This window comes from Scyliorhinus torazame, chromosome 31 (assembly GCF_047496885.1).
Source record: "Scyliorhinus torazame isolate Kashiwa2021f chromosome 31, sScyTor2.1, whole genome shotgun sequence".
In the NCBI taxonomy this organism is placed as follows: Eukaryota; Metazoa; Chordata; class Chondrichthyes; order Carcharhiniformes; family Scyliorhinidae; genus Scyliorhinus; species Scyliorhinus torazame.
In genome coordinates this window covers 6,663,396-6,681,899 of record NC_092737.1, presented here as the reverse complement: position 1 = coordinate 6,681,899, position 18,504 = coordinate 6,663,396, and the positions used below count along the sequence as shown (strand labels likewise).

The 18,504-nt window shown below is 56.5% G+C and overlaps 2 protein-coding genes across 2 annotated transcripts in view; both read right to left on the bottom strand.

Annotated features, from left to right (window-relative positions):
- Positions 1–3,922, bottom strand: part of LOC140404552 (mannose-P-dolichol utilization defect 1 protein-like) — a gene marked incomplete at its 5' end in the record, with an annotated part of 19,405 nt that extends 15,483 nt beyond the window's left edge. Inside the window, 2 exons of the mRNA XM_072493155.1 lie at positions 2,798–2,864; positions 3,781–3,922. Coding sequence (XP_072349256.1) covers positions 2,798–2,864; positions 3,781–3,922 — 209 coding nt within the window. The remainder of the gene's footprint in view (positions 1–2,797; positions 2,865–3,780) is intronic.
- A 9,824-nt stretch (positions 3,923–13,746) lies between these two features.
- Positions 13,747–18,504, bottom strand: part of LOC140404639 (macrosialin-like) — a 45,036-nt gene continuing 40,278 nt past the window's right edge. Inside the window, exons 4-6 of the mRNA XM_072493250.1 lie at positions 16,680–16,752; positions 14,241–14,414; positions 13,747–13,921 (exon numbers count right to left, since the gene is read on the bottom strand). Coding sequence (XP_072349351.1) covers positions 13,782–13,921; positions 14,241–14,414; positions 16,680–16,752 — 387 coding nt within the window. The 3' untranslated portion in view covers positions 13,747–13,781. The remainder of the gene's footprint in view (positions 13,922–14,240; positions 14,415–16,679; positions 16,753–18,504) is intronic.

The following is an 18,504-nucleotide window of genomic DNA, read 5'->3' as shown; positions in this document are numbered from 1 at the left end:
AGAGATAGGAGGGGTGTAGGGGCTGGAGGAGGTTACAGAGATACGGAGGGTTGCAGGGGGCTGGAGGAGGTTAGAGAGATATGGAGGGTTGTAGGAGCTGGAGGAGGTTACAGAGATAGGAGGGTTGTAGGGGCTGGAGGAGGTTACAGGGATAGGGAGGGTTGCAGGGGCTGGAGGAGGTTACAGAGATAGGGAGGGTTGTAGGGGCTGGAGGATGTTACAGGGATAGGGAGGGTTGCAGGGGCTGGAGGAGGTTACAGAGATATGGAGGGGTGTCAGGGCCGGAGGAGGTTACAGAGATAGGGAGGGGAGTAGGGGCTGGAGGAGGTTACAAAGATAGGGAGGGTTGTAGGAGCTGGAGGGGGTTACAGGGATAGGGAGGGTTGCAGGGCTGGAGGAGGTTACAGGGATAGGGAGGGTTGCAGGGGCTGGAGGAGGTTACAGAGATAGGGAGGGTTTGCAGGGGCTGGAGGAGGTTACAGAGATAGGGAGGGTTGTAGGGGCTGGAGGAGGTTAGAGATAGGAAGGGGTGTAGGGGCTGGAGGGGGTTACAGAGATATGGAGGGTTGTCAGGGCCAGAGGAAGTTACAGAGATAGGCTGAGGGAAAACGGAGGAATTGAGAACAAGGCTGATAATGTTGAAACGGAGGTGTGGCCTGGACATGGAGTCAATGTAAGTCAGTGAATAAGGAAGGGGGTACCTGATGGGGTGAGCGGTGGGTGAAGGGGGAAGGTTCGGGAACGCCTGCCAGAGGCCCAAGATGACACATGACACAGATGACATCACAGGCTCCGCAATGATGCCCCCACCAGTCGATCCACGCTCAATCAGTATTCACACAGGAAAAAGACAATGTTGTCGAGGAGAATACTGAGATTCAGGCTACTAGACTAGAAGGCTTGAGGTTCATAAGGAGGAGGTGTTAGCAATTCTGGAAAGTGTGAAAATAGATAAGTCCCCTGGGCCGGATGGGATTTATCCTAGGATTCACTGGGAAGCTAGGGAGGAGATTGCTGAGCCTTTGCTTTGATCTTTAAGTCATCTTTGTCTACAGGAATAGTGCCAGAAGACTGGAGGATAGCAAATGTTGTCCCCTTGTTCAAGAAGGGGAGTAGAAACAACCCGGTAACTATAGACCAGTGAGCCTTACTTCTGTTGTGGGCAAAATCTTGGAAAGGTTTATAAGAGATAGGGTGTATAATCATCTGGAAAGGAATAATTTGATTAGATAGTCAACACGGTTTTGTGAAGGTTAGGTCGTGCCTCACAAACCTTATTGAGTTCTTTGAGAAGGTGACCAAACAGGTGGATGAGGGTAAAGCAGTTGATGTGGTGCATATGGATTTCAGTAAAGCGTTTGATAAGGGTTCCCCACGGTAGGCTACTGCAGAAAATACGGAAGCATGGGATTCAGGGAGATTTAGCAGTTTAGATCAGAAATTGGCTAGCTGGAAGAAGACAAAGGGTGATGGTTGATGGGAAGTGTTCAGACTGGAGTCCAGTTACTAGTGGTGTACCACAAGGATCTGTTTTGGGGCCACTGCTGTTTGTCATTTTTATAAATGACCTAGAGGAGGGTGTAGAAGGATGGATGAGTACATTTGCAGATGACACTAAAGTCGGTGGAGTTGTGGACAGTGCAGACAGATGTTACAAGTTACAGAGGGACATAGATAAGCTGCAGCGCTGGGCTGAGAGGTGGCAAATGGAGTTTAATGCAGAAAAGTGTGAGGTGATTCATTTTGGAAGGAATAACAGGAAGACAGAGTTACTGGGCTAATGGTAAGATTCTTGCAGTGTGGATGAGCAGAGAGATCTCGGTGTCCATGTACATAGATCCCTGAAAGTTGCCACCCAGGTTGAGAGGGTTGTTAAGAAGGCGTACGGTGTGTTAGCTTTTATTGGTAGAGTGATTGAGTTTAGGAGCCATGAGGTCATGTTCCAGCTGTACAAAACTCTGGTGTGGCCGCATCTGGAGTATTGCGTGCAATTCTGGTCGCCGCATTATAGGAAGGATGTGGGAAGCATTGGAAAGGGTGCAGAGGAGATTTACCAGAATGTTGCCTGGTATGGAGGGAAGATCTTATGAGGAAAGGCTGAGGGACTTGAGGCTGTTTTCGTTAGAGAGAAGAAGGTTAAGAGGTGACTTAATTGAGGCATACAAGATGATCAGAGGATTGGATAGGGTGGACAGTGAGAGCCTTTTTCCTCGGATGGTGATGTCTAGCACGAGGGGACATAGCTTTAAATTGAGAGGAGATAGATATAGACAGATGTCAGAGGTAGGTTCTTTACTCAGAGAGTAGTAAGGGCGTGGAATGCCCCTGCCTGCAACAGTAGTGGACTCGCCAACACTAAGGGTATTCAAATGGTCATTGGATAGACATAAGGACGATAAGGGAATAGTGTAGATGGGCTTTAGAGTGGTTTCACAGGTCGGCGCAACATCGAGGGCCGAAGGCCTGTACTGCGCTGTAATGTTCTGTGTTCAATATCCACACCCGCTCTCACACAGGTACAGGGCGAGGTTAGTGATTCAGACGGAAGGATGCTTGCTCCAGAGACGGGTTCAAACCCCGCCGCAGCTTCCCGAGGGATGTTAAATTCAATTAATTAAAAAATCTAAAATTAAACGCTAGCCCCTGTGGTTACCTGTTAACGGCCCGGTTCAAGAAGCGACTCTCCGTCACCTTCTCAGGGGCAATCAGGGATGGGGGCTCGTCAGCAACAACCATGTCCAAGGATAGAATAAATGATAAAGATGCTTCGGGTCCAAACCGTTCCGGATTCACTCACCCATCACTGATTCCAGCGATGATGGACAGTCCCAACACTTTGCTGAGGAGGATTTTCAGACAAGGAACTAAACAGGATCGGGAAACAGAGCGGTTAGTGTTTCGTCGGCACCGAGGGACCCCCGCCCCAAGCTACAGAATCCCTAGTGTAGGCGGAGGGCCATTCGGCCATCGAGTTAGCCTTAAGAGTCCAACACCTTCCGAAGAGCAGTCATACAGACTCAAAAGTTTGTAATTCTTTAAATTTAGAGCACCCAATTCATTTTTTTTCCAATTAAGGGGTCAATTTAGCACGGCCAATCCACCTGCCCTGCACATTTTTCAGGGTTGTGGGGGCGAAACCCACGCAGGCACGGGGAGAATGTGCAAACTCCACACGGACAGTGACCCAGAGCCGGGATCGAACCCGGGACCTCGGCGCCGTGAGGCAGCAGTGCTAACCACTGCGCCACCGTGCTGCCCTGGGTTTCCTGTTTTCGATATCAGTTCCCAGTGCAATCGGCCGCGTCAGATTATGAGGAAAATCCACCTTCATCGTACCCCGAAGGAAGGAAGGAGCAATTCGGCCCATCAGGTTGGTGCTAGCCCCTTGCCCCAATCGTCCCCACCCGAGTCCTGCAAAAAATAAGTTCCTCCTTTGGGTGTTGAGCAGTGATTTGGGGAGGGGAGGCCAGGAGACCCCCCCCCCCCCCCCCAAACTGAGAGGAGGGGGGTGAAAGATCAAGTGTTAATCCAGCAAGTGGAACAATTTGCATCCGAGGACCATATATCCACCGGGAGGACAGCGCCGCTTTAAGATGGCGGGGCCGTGCGGATGATTGACGGCGCCGGGGGCCAATCGTAGAGCGCGCCTCCGGTCGCCCGGCGCTCTGATTGGCCACTGCCGCCGCGGCTGGGTGGGAGGTGAGCCAATCGGAGGCTGGGGTCACTACCGCGGGGGTGGGGGCGGCCGCAAGGACCCCGCGCCCGCCGTCGCCCCCTCACCGTCCAGCAGGTTCAGCTCCAGGAAGAACGAGTCGTAGCATTTCTCGGTCAGAAGGAAGTGCAGCAGGAACGGTTTGAGCACCGCCATCGCCGCCACGGGAAGGGGGAAGGCGGAAGAGGTGGCCACTTCCGGTTGGTCCCACCGGGTGGGAGTGACACACCGGAAGTAACCACCTCTTCCGCCTTACCCGCGCGTCCTTCCACCATCCCCGCACAAACGTTCCGACCTAAGGGTGGTGCCGGCCTCCAATTGGCTCAACACCCCCTCAGCCACCGCGACCAATCGGAGCGCCGGTCGGCGGCGGCCCGCTTTCCTATTGGTGTACCGCCCCGTCAGTCAGCCCGGACGTCCCCGCCCTCTTAAAGCGTCGATGTCCCACAGATTGATTTATGGTCCTGGGATGGAAAATGTGAACCACCTGCTGGATTAGCGCATGACCAGTGAGGAAATGCAGAGGGTGGGGGGGAAATAAAGACATTGGGGGGGGGGGGAGCTATGCTGACGGGGTGAGGTGGGGGCACGGTGTGCGGGGGGAGAGGGGAGATGCCAGCACGGAGCAGGTGGGCCGAATGGCCCACGTCGATGACCATTCGGGGCTGCCTTGCGGCGCCGAGGACCCGGACTCGATCCCGGCTCTGGGTCACTGTCCGTGTGGAGTTTGCAGATTCTCCCCGTGTCTGCGAGGGTCTCGCCCCCACAACCCTGCCGGGCAGGTGGATTGGCCGCGCTAAATTGCCCCTTAATTGGGGCAAAAGTAAAAATAATTGGATACTCTAAATTTATATTTCAAAAATGATCATACTTTGCCACACCTTGATGTGGAAAACTGAAGACTGCAGGTTACAATTTGACTCATCACGTCAGTGAACGGCTTAATTTTAACATTCTCGCTTTCAAAGCCCTCCTGGATATAAATCCTCCCCTATCTCTGTAACCCCCTCCAGCCCCTACAACCCTCCCTGTCTCTGTAACCCCCTCCAGCCCCCACACCCTCCCTATCTCTGTAACCTCCTCCAGCCCCTACACCCCCCTCCCTATCTCTGTAACCCCCTCCAGCCCCTACAACCCTCCCTATCTCTGTAACCCCCCTCCAGACTCTACAACCCCTCCCTATCTCTGTAACCTCCTCCAGCCCCTACAACCCTCCCTGTCTCTGTCACCTCCTCCAGTCCCTACAACCCTCCCTATCTCTGTAACCTCCTCCAGACCCTACACCCCCTCCCTATCTCTGTAACCTCCTCCAGACCCTACACCCCTCCCTATCTCTGTAACCTCCTCCAGCCCCTACAACCCTCCCTGTCTCTGTAACCTCCTCCAGCCCCTACAACCCTCCCTATCTCTGTAACCTCCTCCAGCCCCTACACCCCTCCCTATCTCTGTCACCTCCTCCAGCCCCGACAACCCTCCTATCTCCTGTAACCTCCTCCAGCCCCTACAACCCTCCCTGTCTCTGTCACCTCCTCCAGTCCCTACAACCCTCCCTATCTCTGTAACCTCCTCCAGCCCCTACAACCCTCCCTATCTCTGTAACTCCTCCAGCCCCTACACCCCTCCCTATCTCTGTCACCTCCTCCAGTCCCTACAACCCTCCCTATCTCTGTAACCTCCTCCAGCCCCTACAACCCTCCCTATCTCTCTAACCTCTTCCAGCCCCTACAACCCTCCCTGTCTCTGTCACCTCCTCCAGTCCCTACAACCCTCCCTATCTCTCTAACCTCCTCCAGCCCCTACAACCCTCACTGTCTCTGTCATCTCCTCCAGTCCCTACAACCCTCCCTATCTCTGTCACCTCCTCCAGTCCCTACAACCTCCCTATCTCTCTAACCTCCTCCAGCCGCTACAACCCTCCCTGTCTCTGTCACCTCCTCCAGTCCCTACAAACCCTCCCTATCTCTGTCACCTCCTCCAGACCTTACACCCCTCCCTATCTCTGTCACCTCCTCCAGTCCCTACAACCCTCCCTGTCTCTGTAACCTCCTCCAGCCCCTACAACCCTCCCTATCTCTGTCACCTCCTCCAGTCCCTACATCCCCTCCCTATCGCTGTCACCTCCTCCAGACCCTAGACAACCCTCCTTCTCTCTGTAACCTCCTCCAGCCCCTACACCCCTCCCTATCTCTGTCACCTCCTCCAGCCCTATACAACCCTCCCTCTCGCTGTCACCTCCTCCAGACCTGCACCCTCCCTATCTCTGTAACCTCCTCCAGCCGCTACAACCCTCCCTATCACTGTAACCTCCTGCAGTCACTACACCCCTCCCTATCTCTGTCACCTCCTCCAGCCGCTACAACCCTCCCTATCTCTGTAACCTCCTGCAGTCCCTACACCCCTCCCTATCTCTGTCACCTCCTCCAGCCCCCTATACAACCCTCCCTATCTCTGTAACCTGCTCCAGACCCTAAAACCGTCCCTATCTCTGTAACCTCCTCCAGCCCCTACACCTCTCCCCTATCTCTGTAACCTCCTCCAGCCCCCTACACCCCTCCCTATCTCTGTAACCTCCTCCAGACCCTACAACCCTCCCTATCTCTGTAACCTCCTCCACCCCCTACAACCCTCCCTATCTCTGTAACCTCCTCCAGCCCCCTACAACCTCCCTATCTCTGTAACCTCCTCCAGCCCTACACCCCTCCCTATCTCTGTAACCTCCTCCAGCCCCTACACCCCTCCCTAACTCTGTAACCTCCTCCAGACCCTACAACCCTCCCTATCTCTGTAACCTCCTCCAACCCTACAACCCTCCCTATCTCTGTAACCTCCTCCAGCCCCTACAACCCTCCCTATCCCTGTAACCTCCTCCAGCCCCTACACCCCTCCCTATCCCTGTAACCTCCTCCAGCCCCAACACCCCTCCCTATCTCTGTCACCTCCTCCAGCCCCGACAACACTCCCTATCTCTGTAACCTCCTCCAGCCCCTACAACCCTCCCTGTCTCTGTCACCTCCTCCAGTCCCTACAACCCTCCCTATCTCTGTAACCTCCTCCAGCCCCTACAACCCTCCCTATCTCTGTAACCTCCTCCAGCCCCTACACCCCTCCCTATCTCTGTCACCTCCTCCAGTCCCTACAACCCTCCCTATCTCTGTAACCTCCTCCAGCCCCTACAACCCTCCCTATCTCTCTAACCTCTTCCAGCCCCTACAACCCCTCCCTGTCTCTGTCACCTCCTCCAGTCCCTACAACCCTCCCTATCTCCTCTAACCTCCTCCAGCCCCTACAACCCTCACTGTCTCTGTCATCTCCTCCAGTCCCTACAACCCTCCCTATCTCTGTCACCTCCTCCAGTCCCTACAACCCTCCCTATCTCTCTAACCTCCTCCAGCCGCTACAACCCTCCCTGTCTCTGTCACCTCCTCCAGTCCCTACAACCCTCCCTATCTCTGTCACCTCCTCCAGACCTTACACCCCTCCCTATCTCTGTCACCTCCTCCAGTCCCTACAACCCTCCCTGTCTCTGTAACCTCCTCCAGCCCCTACAACCCTCCCTATCTCTGTCACCTCCTCCAGTCCCTACATCCCTCCCTATCGCTGTCACCTCCTCCAGACCCTAGACAACCCTCCTTCTCTCTGTAACCTCCTCCAGCCCCTACACCCCTCCCTATCTCTGTCACCTCCTCCAGCCCTATACAACCCTCCCTCTCGCTGTCACCTCCTCCAGACCTGCACCCTCCCTATCTCTGTAACCTCCTCCAGCCGCTACAACCCTCCCTATCACTGTAACCTCCTGCAGTCACTACACCCCTCCCTATCTCTGTCACCTCCTCCAGCCGCTACAACCCTCCCTATCTCTGTAACCTCCTGCAGTCCCTACACCCCTCCCTATCTCTGTCACCTCCTCCAGCCCCCTATACAACCCTCCCTATCTCTGTAACCTGCTCCAGACCCTAAAACCGTCCCTATCTCTGTAACCTCCTCCAGCCCCTACACCTCTCCCTATCTCTGTAACCTCCTCCAGCCCCTACACCCCTCCCTATCTCTGTAACCTCCTCCAGACCCTACAACCCTCCCTATCTCTGTAACCTCCTCCACCCCCTACAACCCTCCCTATCTCTGTAACCTCCTCCAGCCCCCTACAACCCTCCCTATCTCTGTAACCTCCTCCAGCCCCTACACCCCTCCCTATCTCTGTAACCTCCTCCAGCCCCTACACCCCTCCCTATCTCTGTAACCTCCTCCAGACCCTACAACCCTCCCTATCTCTGTAACCTCCTCCAGCCCCTACAACCCTCCCTATCTCTGTAACCTCCTCCAGCCCCTACAACCCTCCCTATCCCTGTAACCTCCTCCAGCCCCTACACCCCTCCCTATCCCTGTAACCTCCTCCAGCCCCTACACCCCTCCCTATCCCTGTAACCTCCTCCAGCCCCTACACCCCTCCCTATCCCTGTAACCTCCTCCAGACCCTACACCCCTCCCTATCCCTGTAACCTCCTCCTGACCCCACAACCCTCCGAGATCTCTGCGCTCCTCCAGTCCCGGCCTCTCGAGCAGCACCCCCCCCCCCCCCCCCCCCGGGTTCCCATCGCTCCGCCATTGGCGTCCGTGCCTTCAGCTTGGGTGGGAGCCTGAGCTCTGGAATCCCCTCCCCAGACCCCTCCCCTCTCTTGTTCTACCTCTTTGACCAAGTTCTCGGTCCCGATGTGTTTGCCTAAGTGTCGGTCTGTATGTTCTGATTTGACCCTGTGAACTACATTGGGGGGGGGGGGGGGGGTTTGGTTACAGCTAAAGCTGTTGCTTGTTGTGTGTAAGTCCCCCCCCCCCCCTTCCATGATGTTACCTGCTCTCGCTCTATCGAGCTGACGCGTGCCCGGTGCTGCTCTTTAACCTCCTTGAGCAGGAAAGGGCCGTTCAGCCCCTGGGGCCTATCCCACCGTTCCAGTATCATGGCCCAGCTCCAACCCAAACTCCCCTGCCGTCGGGCGGGACCTCCAAGTGCCGGTGGAGGTGAACCCTACTCGGCTGGTTCCCAGGCGGCAAGGCCGGCGCGTGAGGCAAATGGCCGTGGTCCCCTTTGCCGTGTTCGATACACTGGACCAACACTGGCTGCAACTGGATGCAGTTTAGAGCAGAAAGATGCTCCAGACCTCGAAGTTGGTTCAATCAGGTTTATTGACCTAATAGCACAGTTAGCACAGTTTTTTGTGAGTTCGACTCTCTGCTAACTTAAGTGTGGTTACTCTGTCTGACTGAACCTGACTAGCTCTTAGCCACGTGGTGGAGGTGTGACACTGTACATACACCCTTGACTGACTCTCTAGATGTTCATCAGTGGAAAGAGGCGGAGTGTGAGTGTCTCGTGTCGTGTCAGCGCCAGGGTCCCGGGTTCAATTCCCGGCTTGGGTCACTGTCTGTGCGGAGTCTGCACGTTCTCCCCGTGTCTGCGTGGGTTTCCTCCGGGTGCTCCGGTTTCTTCCCACAATCCCCGAAAGACGTGCTGTTAGGTGAATTGGACATTCTGAATTCTCCCTCTGTGTACCCGAACAGGCGCCGGGATGTGGCGACTAGGGGATTTTCACAGTAACTTCGTCGCAGTGATAATGTCAGCCCACTTGTGACACTAATAAAGGTTATTATTATGAGGAAGGATTAAACAGATTGGGTCCATGCTTGGAGTTCTGCAGAAGGAGAAGTGAGGTGGTTGGAACATACTGATTCTCAGAGGGCCAGACAGGGTAAATGTTTCCACACCTGGGCGAGTGTTGGACCAGAGGCCGCGGCCAGGGGGAGCTCACTGAAGACGGATTTGGGGCAGAATTTCTTCTGCCAAAGAGTGGCGAATCTTTGGAATTCTTTACGCCCGGAATCTCTGGAGGGCGGGTCCCCGAACATTTTCACGGCCGGGATTGAGAGGTTTTTAACCAGTCACATGCCGTGTGGCCCTGGGGTCAGCAGAGGAGGGTCGCTCCTGACCCCCTCACGCCCCAGCGGGACCCAGCTTCTATCTTCGTGAATATGAGCGAGGGTGAGCTCAGCGGCAATGCGGGGCGCTCCCGGGAATTCCGTCTGCTTTGAGATTCCGCATCAGGGAACACACCAGAAAACTCTGAACGGTGATGGACGGGGGTCTGTGATTCCCCCACATGGTGATGGGACGGGGGTCAGTGTCTATGATTCCCCCACACGGTGACGGGACGGGGGTCTGTGTCTGTGATTCCCCCACACGGTGACGGGACGGGGGTCTGTGATTCCCCCACACGGTGACGGGACGGGGGTCTGTGATTCCCCCACACGGTGACGGGACGGGGGTCTGTGATTCCCCCACACGGTGATGGGACGGGGGTCTGTGATTCCCCCACACGGTGACGGGACGGGGGTCTGTGATTCCCCCACACGGTGACGGGACGGGGGTCTGTGATTCCCCCACACGGTGACGGGACGGGGGTCTGTGATTCCCCCACACGGTGATGGGACGGGGGTCTGTGATTCCCTCACACGGTGACGGGGCGGGGGTCTGTGTCTATGATTCCCCCACACGGTGATGGGACGGGGGTCTGTGATTCCCCCACACGGTGATGGGACGGGGGTCTGTGATTCCCTCACACGGTGACGGGGCGGGGGTCTGTGTCTATGATTCCCCCACACGGTGACGGGACGGGGGTCTGTGATTCCCCCACACGGTGACGGGACAGGGGTCTGTGATTCCCCCACACGGGGATGGGACGGGGGTCTGTGTCTGTGATTCCCCCACACGGTGATGGGACGGGGTCTGTGATTCCCCCACACGGTGACGGGACGGGGGTCTGTGTCTGTGATTCCCCCACACGGTGACGGGACGGGGGTCTGTGTCTATGATTCCCCCACACGGTGATGGGACGGGGGTCAGTGTCTGTGATTCCCCCACACGGTGACGGGACGGGGGTCTGTGATTCCCCCACACGGTGATGGGACGGGGGTCTGTGATTCCCCCACACGGTGACGGGGCGGGGGTCTGTGATTCCCCCACACGGTGACGGGACGGGGGTCTGTGATTCCCCCACACGGTGATGGGACAGGGGGTCTGTGATTCCCTCACATGGTGACGGGACGGGGGTCTGTGTCTGTGAATCCCCCACACTGTGACGGGACGGGGTCTGTGATTCCCTCACATGGTGACAGGACGGGGGTCTGTGATTCCCCCACACGGTGATGGGACGGGGGTCTGTGATTCCCCCACAAGGTGATGGGACGGGGGTCTGTGTCTGTGATACCCCCACACGCTGATGGGACGGGTGTCTGTGATACCCCCACACGGTGATGGGACGGGGGTCTGTGATTCCCCCACACGGTGATGGGACGGGGGGTCTGTGATTCCCCCACACGGTGATGGGACGGGGGTCTGTGTCTGTGATTCCCCCACACGGTGACGGGACGGGGGTCTGTGATTCCCTCACATGGTGACGGGACGGGGGTCTGTGATTCCCCCACACGGTGATGGGACGGGGGTCTGTGTCTGTGAATCCCCCACACGGTGATGGGACGGGGGTCTGTGTCTGTGATTCCCCCACACGGTGATGGGACGGGGGTCTGTGATTCCCCCACACGGTGACGGGACGGGGGTCTGTGATTCCCCCACACGGTGATGGGACGGGGGTCTGTGATTCCCCCACACGGTGACGGGACGGGGGTCTGTGATTCCCTCACATGGTGACGGGGCGGGGGTCTGTGTCTGTGATTCCCCCACACAGTGACGGGACGGGGGTCTGTGATTCCCCCACACGGTGACGGGGCGGGGGTCTGTGATTCCCCCACACGGTGATGGGACGGGGGTCTGTGATTCCCCCACACGGTGATGGGACGGGGGTCTGTGATTCCCCCACACGGTGACGGGACGGGGGTCTGTGATTCCCCCACACGGTGACGGGACGGGGGTCTGTGACACCCCCACACGGTGACGGGACGGGGGTCTGTGATTCCCTCACATGGTGACGGGGCGGGGGTCTGTGATTCCCTCACATGGTGACGGGGCGGGGGTCTGTGTCTGTGATTCCCCCACACGGTGACGGGACGGGGGTCTGTGACACCCCCACACGGTGACGGGGCGGGGGTCTGTGATTCCCTCACATGGTGACGGGACGGGGGTCTGTGTCTGTGATTCCCCCACACGGTGACGGGACGGGGGTCTGTGACACCCCCACACGGTGACGGGACGGGGGTCTGTGATTCCCCCACACGGTGACGGGACGGGGGTCTGTGATTCCCCCACACGGTGACGGGACGGGGGTCTGTGACACCCCCACACGGTGACGGGACGGGGTCTGTGATTCCCCCACACGGTGATGGGACGGGGGTCTGTGATTCCCCCACACGGTGACGGGACGGGGGTCTGTGATTCCCCCACACGGTGACGGGACGGGGGTCTGTGATTCCCCCACACGGTGACGGGACAGGGGTCTGTGATTCCCCCACACGGTGATGGGACGGGGGTCTGTGATTCCCCCACACGGTGACGGGACGGGGGTCTGTGATTCCCCCACACGGTGACGGGACGGGGGTCTGTGATTCCCTCACATGGTGACGGGGCGGGGGGTCTGTGATTCCCCCACACGGTGACGGGGCGGGGGTCTGTGATTCCCCCACACGGTGACGGGACGGGGGTCTGTGATTCCCTCACATGGTGACGGGGCGGGGGGTCTGTGATTCCCCCACACGGTGACGGGACGGGGGTCTGTGATTCCCTCACACGGTGACGGGACGGGGGTCTGTGGGTGGGGGCAGGTTTGCCGAGAGAGGAACTGAAAGCGGAGTCTTTTGACAAAAAGATTTATTTTTTTATTACAGATATACATTCAATGCAGCAAAAGAACTTGTTGTTTATTACCGAGGTTACCGTGACAACGGCTTGTTGGTGCCCCCACCCCCACCTTGGCTGACGAGCTGGGGTTAATTCCCCCGTCCCCCAGATCCAAATGCTGTCTGCATGGAGCCGGGGGGGGGGGGGGGGAGGGGGCATTCTGAGGGTTTGGCAAATCCAGCCCCAGACGAGGCCGCTCGGTCCATCGCGACTGTGCTGGCCCGCCCGTTGCCAACAGCACTCCCCCACTCGTGAATTTGAATTCCCTTTTGAAAGTTCCTATTGAATCTGCTTTCCCCCCCCCCCCCCCCCTCCCCTTTCCAGTCCGTGTGGCCTCCGGGGCGTGACGACCACTTAGGCGGGGACGGGAGGGCGATAATTCCTGCCCCGCTCTCCGGAGAACCTCCTCCCGATCGCAGACACAGCTTCCTGCCCCGTTTCCCCCCACCCCCCACCCCCCTAACCAGGGAGGGCTCCTGCCTCACACACACGCAAAACACAAACTCGCAGCACAAAAACCCTCAGGAGAAAAACCCCTCCCTTTTTATATAAACAATAACAATTTCATCTTAAACGCGCCCAGATCGATCGACAGCACAGCAAACTGATTATATCCTCTCCCAACTCTTCCGACTTCTTCCATCGGGGCAGGAGATACAGGAGTCTGAGAACACGCACGAACAGACTCAAAAACAGCCTCTTCCCCTCTGCTACCAGACTCCTCAACGACCCTCTTATGGACTGATTTTATTGACACTACACCCTGTATGCTTCATCCGATGCCAGTGCTTACGTAGTTACATTGCATATGTTGTGTTGCCCTATTATGTATTTTCTTTTATTCCCTTTTCTTCCCGTGTATTTAATGATCTGTTGAGCTGCTCGCAGAAAAATACTTTTCACTGTACCTCGGTACACGTGACAATAAACAAATCCACTCCAGACACCATTAAAACCTAAACTTTCAGTCTCCAATCTATCGAATTTTTAAAAAACTAAAGAAAAGCCCCCACCCTCTGTCAAATTGTCCCGACTCTGGAACACCCCCCTCCGTCTCAACCCCTGACCCCCATAAACAACCCCTCCCCCCCCCGAATCCCGTAAGCCATTCCCCCCCCTCTACCTTGACCTCCGAGCCCCGCCCCCCCCCCCCGTCTCCGCATGCACATCGCCACCCCACCCGCTCCCCCTCGAGGTCGGAAACCCCCCCCCCCCCCCCCCCGGGACCGATCAGATGCTCTGGTAGCCAGCCGGCGACCTGCTCTTGCCGATCACGTACACCAGGATCACGACGAGAATGAGGATCACCAGAACGACGGCCACCACGATGGCCACCACCGGCAGCTTCTTGTCCTGGGGGCAGAGCTCGGCTGTGAGGAGAGAGAGGGAGGGGGAGAGGGAGAGAGAGAGAGGGGTGAGACACGGGCTCCGTAATAACCCTCCGCTCCAGCCGTGCGCACGCTCCCCGGGGTACTATTCCCGGACGGTAAAGGCGGGAGGCATGGAGGATAAACCCCACCGTTCTTTTTTCCCCATGGCCACGCCCCTCCCGGAGGTTATGCCCCAATGACGGACTTCCCGACGTAACCACAGCGACCGCGACTCAAAATGTACGTCGATTGGCCGGCCGTGCGCTCTGGGGTGGCGTTGGGCGCTAGAGGAATGCAAGTCCTTGGATTTTGTTCGTACCTGGACCAAAGTGTTGGTTTTTGTCAAAGTCAAAGGACTGAACCTGCTGGTCCACAAGGTCCACCCAGAAAGTGCTCTTGACCTCCACGGATTGGTTGGAACATCGGTAGGAGTGTCCAAGATGGGCCTGCAGCATCGCCAGGCTGGTGTTCTGTGCCGAGTACCGAGACGGCCCTGTCAAAGCAAGCAACGCTCTGGTTAGCGACCTTGGAGTGCTGGTCCCGCCGCCAGGCGCGCAGTACAAATTCACCCCCCCCCCCTCGCTCTGGGAACTGTCGGAGGCTGGCGCACTCAGTTCTCAACTCAGGATCACCCCCGGGCCTCGTGATGAGCTGGCGACCACATCATCACAAGTCTGCGGATTTCCCATCGCGCGAACGTCACGGAGACGCTGCTCGAACCCCTCGCTAACTCTTGACTTGATGCTTCCCACCGCAGCCCTCGGCCGGTCTCCCAACACCCGACACGCAGCTAACTGGAGGTTACCCTCGGCCCTGCCCCTCAGCTGGCACTGCGAACCGTTCACCGCACCCCCCCTCGGGGCACGCAGTCTCTTCACATCCCTCCCCCGGCCCCCAGCCCACCTCTACAGCCCCTTCCAATCCCAACACCCCCTCCTTAGCTCTGTAACCTCCTCCATCCCCTACACCCCTCCCTATCTCTGTAACCTCCTCCAGCCCCTACACCCCCTCCCTATCTCTGTAACCTCCTCCAGCCCCTACACCCCCTCCCTATCTCTGTAACCTCCTACACCCCCTCCCTATCTCTGTAACCTCCTCCAGCCCCTACACCCCCTCCCTATCTCTGTAACCTCCTCCAGCCCCTACAACCCTCCCTATCTCTGTAACCTCCTCCAGCCCCTACAACCCTCCCTATCTCTGTAACCTCCTCCAGCCCCTACAACCCTCCCTATCTCTGTAACCTCCTCCAGCCCCTACAACCCTCCCTATCTCTGTAACCTCCTCCATCCCCTACACCCTCCCTATCTCTGTAACCTCCTCCATCCCCTACACCCTCCCTATCTCTGTAACCTCCTCCAGCCCCTACAACCCTCCCTATCTCTGTAACCTCCTCCATCCCCTACACCCTCCCTATCTCTGTAACCTTCTCCAGCCCCTACAACCCTCCCTATCTCTGTAACCTCCTCCATCCCCTACACCCCTCCCTATCTCTGTAACCTCCTCCAGCCCCTACACCCCCTCCCTATCTCTGTAACCTCCTCCATCCCCTACACCCCTCCCTATCTCTGTAACCTCCTCCATCCCCTACACCCCTCCCTATCTCTGTAACCTCCTCCAGCCCCTACACCCCCTCCCTATCTCTGTAACCTTCTCCAGCCCCTACAACCCTCCCTATCTCTGTAACCTCCTCCATCCCCTACACCCCTCCCTATCTCTGTAACCTCCTCCAGCCCCTACACCCCCTCCCTATCTCTGTAACCTCCTCCATCCCCTACACCCCTCCCTATCTCTGTAACCTCCTCCATCCCCTACACCCCTCCCTATCTCTGTAACCTCCTCCAGCCCCTACACCCCCTCCCTATCTCTGTAACCTCCTCCATCCCCTACACCCCCTACCTATCTCTGTAACCTCCTCCAGCCCCTACAACCCTCCCTATCTCTGTAACCTCCTCCGACCCCCTACACCCCCTCCCTATCTCTGTAACCTCCTCCATCCCCTACACCCCCTCCCTATCTCTGTAACCTCCTCCATCCCCTGCACCCCCTCCCTATCTCTGTAACCTCCCCCAGCCCCTATACCCCCTCCCTATCTCTGTAACCTCCTACACACCTCCCTATCTCTGTAACCTCCTCCAGTTCCTACACCCCCTCCCTATCTCTGTAACCGCCTCCAGCCCCTCAACCCTCCCTATCTCTGTAACCTCCTACACCCCCTCCCTATCTCTGTAACCTCCACCAGCCCCTACATCCCCTCTCTATGTCTGTAACCTCCTCCAGCCCCTACACCCCTCCCTATCTCTGTAACCTCCTCCAGCCCCTACAACTCTCCCTATCTCTGTAACTTCCTCCAGCCCCTACAACCCTCCCTATCTCTGTAACCTCCTCCAGCCCCTACAACCCTCCCTATCACTGTAACCTCCTCCAGCCCCTACGCTCCTCCCTATCTGTGTAACCTCCTCCAGCCCCTACGCTCCTCCCTATCTCTGTAACCTCCTCCAGCCCCTACGCTCCTCCCTATCTCTGTAACCTCCTCCAGCCCCTACAACCCTCCCTGTCTCTGTAACCTCCTCCAGCCCCTACAACCCTTCCTATCTCTGTAACCTCCTCCAGTCCCGACAACCCTCCCTATCTCTGTAACCTCCTCCAGCCCCTACAACCCTCCCTATCTCTGTAACCTCCTCCAGCCCCTACGAACTCCTGAAGTCGCTCCCTCTTAGACATTCTTGATCCACTGTTGATGGTTGTGTTTCGAACTCACCCGCAGTGCCAGGGAACCGGAACATCAATTCACTTTTAACTTCGCTCAAATAGAAGGTTTGTTTTTTGATGTCCTGCGGAGAGAGACGGTTACAGAAATGAAATGTATGCTTAGCTGTAAACTTTACCTTGTCACCATTTCTGTTTCCATGGCAGCTTTATTCCATTATGGCAAATATTCAGCCTGGATCCCAGTTACCAGTGGCGTACTGCAGGGATCAGTTCTGGGTCCTCTGCTGTTTGTGATTTTCATTAATGACTTGGATGAGGGAGTTGAAGGGTGGGTCAGTAAATTTGCAGACGATACGAAGATTGGTGGAGTTGTGGATAGTAAGGAGGGCTGTTGTCGGCTGCAAAGAGACATAGATAGGATGCAGAGCTGGACTGAGAAGTGGCAGATGGAGTTTAACCCTGAAAAGTGTGAGGTTGTCCACTTTGGAAGGACAAATATGAATGCGGAATACAGGGTTAACGGTAGAGTTCTTGGCAATGTGGAGGAGCAGAGAGATCTTGGGGTCTATGTTCATACATCTTTGAAAGTTGCCACTCGAGTGGATAGAGCTGTGAAGAAGGCCTATGGTGTGCTAGCGTTCATTAACAGAGGGATTGAATTTAAGAGCCGTGAGGTGATGATGCAGCTGTACAAAACTTTGGTAAGGCCACATTTGGAGTACTGTGTACAGTTCTGGTCGCCTCATTTTAGGAAGGATGTGGAAGCTTTGGAAAAGGTGCAAAGAAGATTTACCAGGATGTTGCCTGGAATGGAGAGTAGGTCTTACGAGGAAAGGTTGAGGGTGCTAGGCCTTTTCTCATTAGAACGGAGAAGGATGAGGGGCGACTTGATAGAGGTTTATAAGATGATCAGGGGAATAGATAGAGTAGACAGTCAGAGACTTTTTTCCCCGGGTGCAACAAACCATTACAAGGGGACATAAATTTAAGATGAATGATGGAAGATATAGGAGGGGGATGTCAGAGGTAGGTTCTTTACCCAGAGAGTAGTGGGGGCATGGAATGCACGGCCTGTGGAAGTAGTTGAGTCGAAAACATTCGGGACCTTCAAGCAGCTATTGGATAGGTACATGGATTACGGTTAAATGATATAGTGTAAATTAATTTGTTCTTAAGGGCAGCACGGTAGCATTGTGGGTAGCACAATTGCTTCACAGCTACAGGGTCCCTGGTTCGATTCCGGCTTGGGTCACTGTCTGTGCGGAGTCTGCACATCCTCCCCGTGTGTGCGTGGGTTTCCTCCGGGTGCTCCGGTTTCCTCCCACAGTCCAAAGATGTGCGGGTTAGGTGGATTGGCCATGATAAATTGCCCTTAGTGTCCAAAATTGCCCTTAGTGTTGGGTGGGGTTGCTGGGTTGTGGGGATGTGCGGTTTAGGTGGAGGTGTTGACCTTGGGTAGGGTGCTCTTTCCAAGAGCCGGTGCAGACTCGATGGGCCGAATGGCCTCCTTCTGCCTGTAAATTCAATGATAATCTATGATTAATCTAGGACAAAGGTTCGGCACAACATCGTGGGCTGAAGGGCCTGTTCTGTGCTGTATTTTTCGATGTTCTATGTTCCTGCTCCTGATCACTGTCCAGTGATCCCCGGGTTAGAGAGAGAGGGAAATCAGCCAGGGTTCCTGCTTCTGATCACTGTCCAGTGATCCCCGGGTTAGAGAGAGAGGGAAATCAGCCAGGGTTCCTGCTCCTGATCACTGTCCAGTGATCCCTGGGTTAGTGAGAGAGAGGGGAAATCAGCCAGGGTTCCTGCTCCGGATCACTGCCCAGTGATCCCTGGGTTAGAGAGAGGGGAAATCAGCCAGGGTTCCTGCT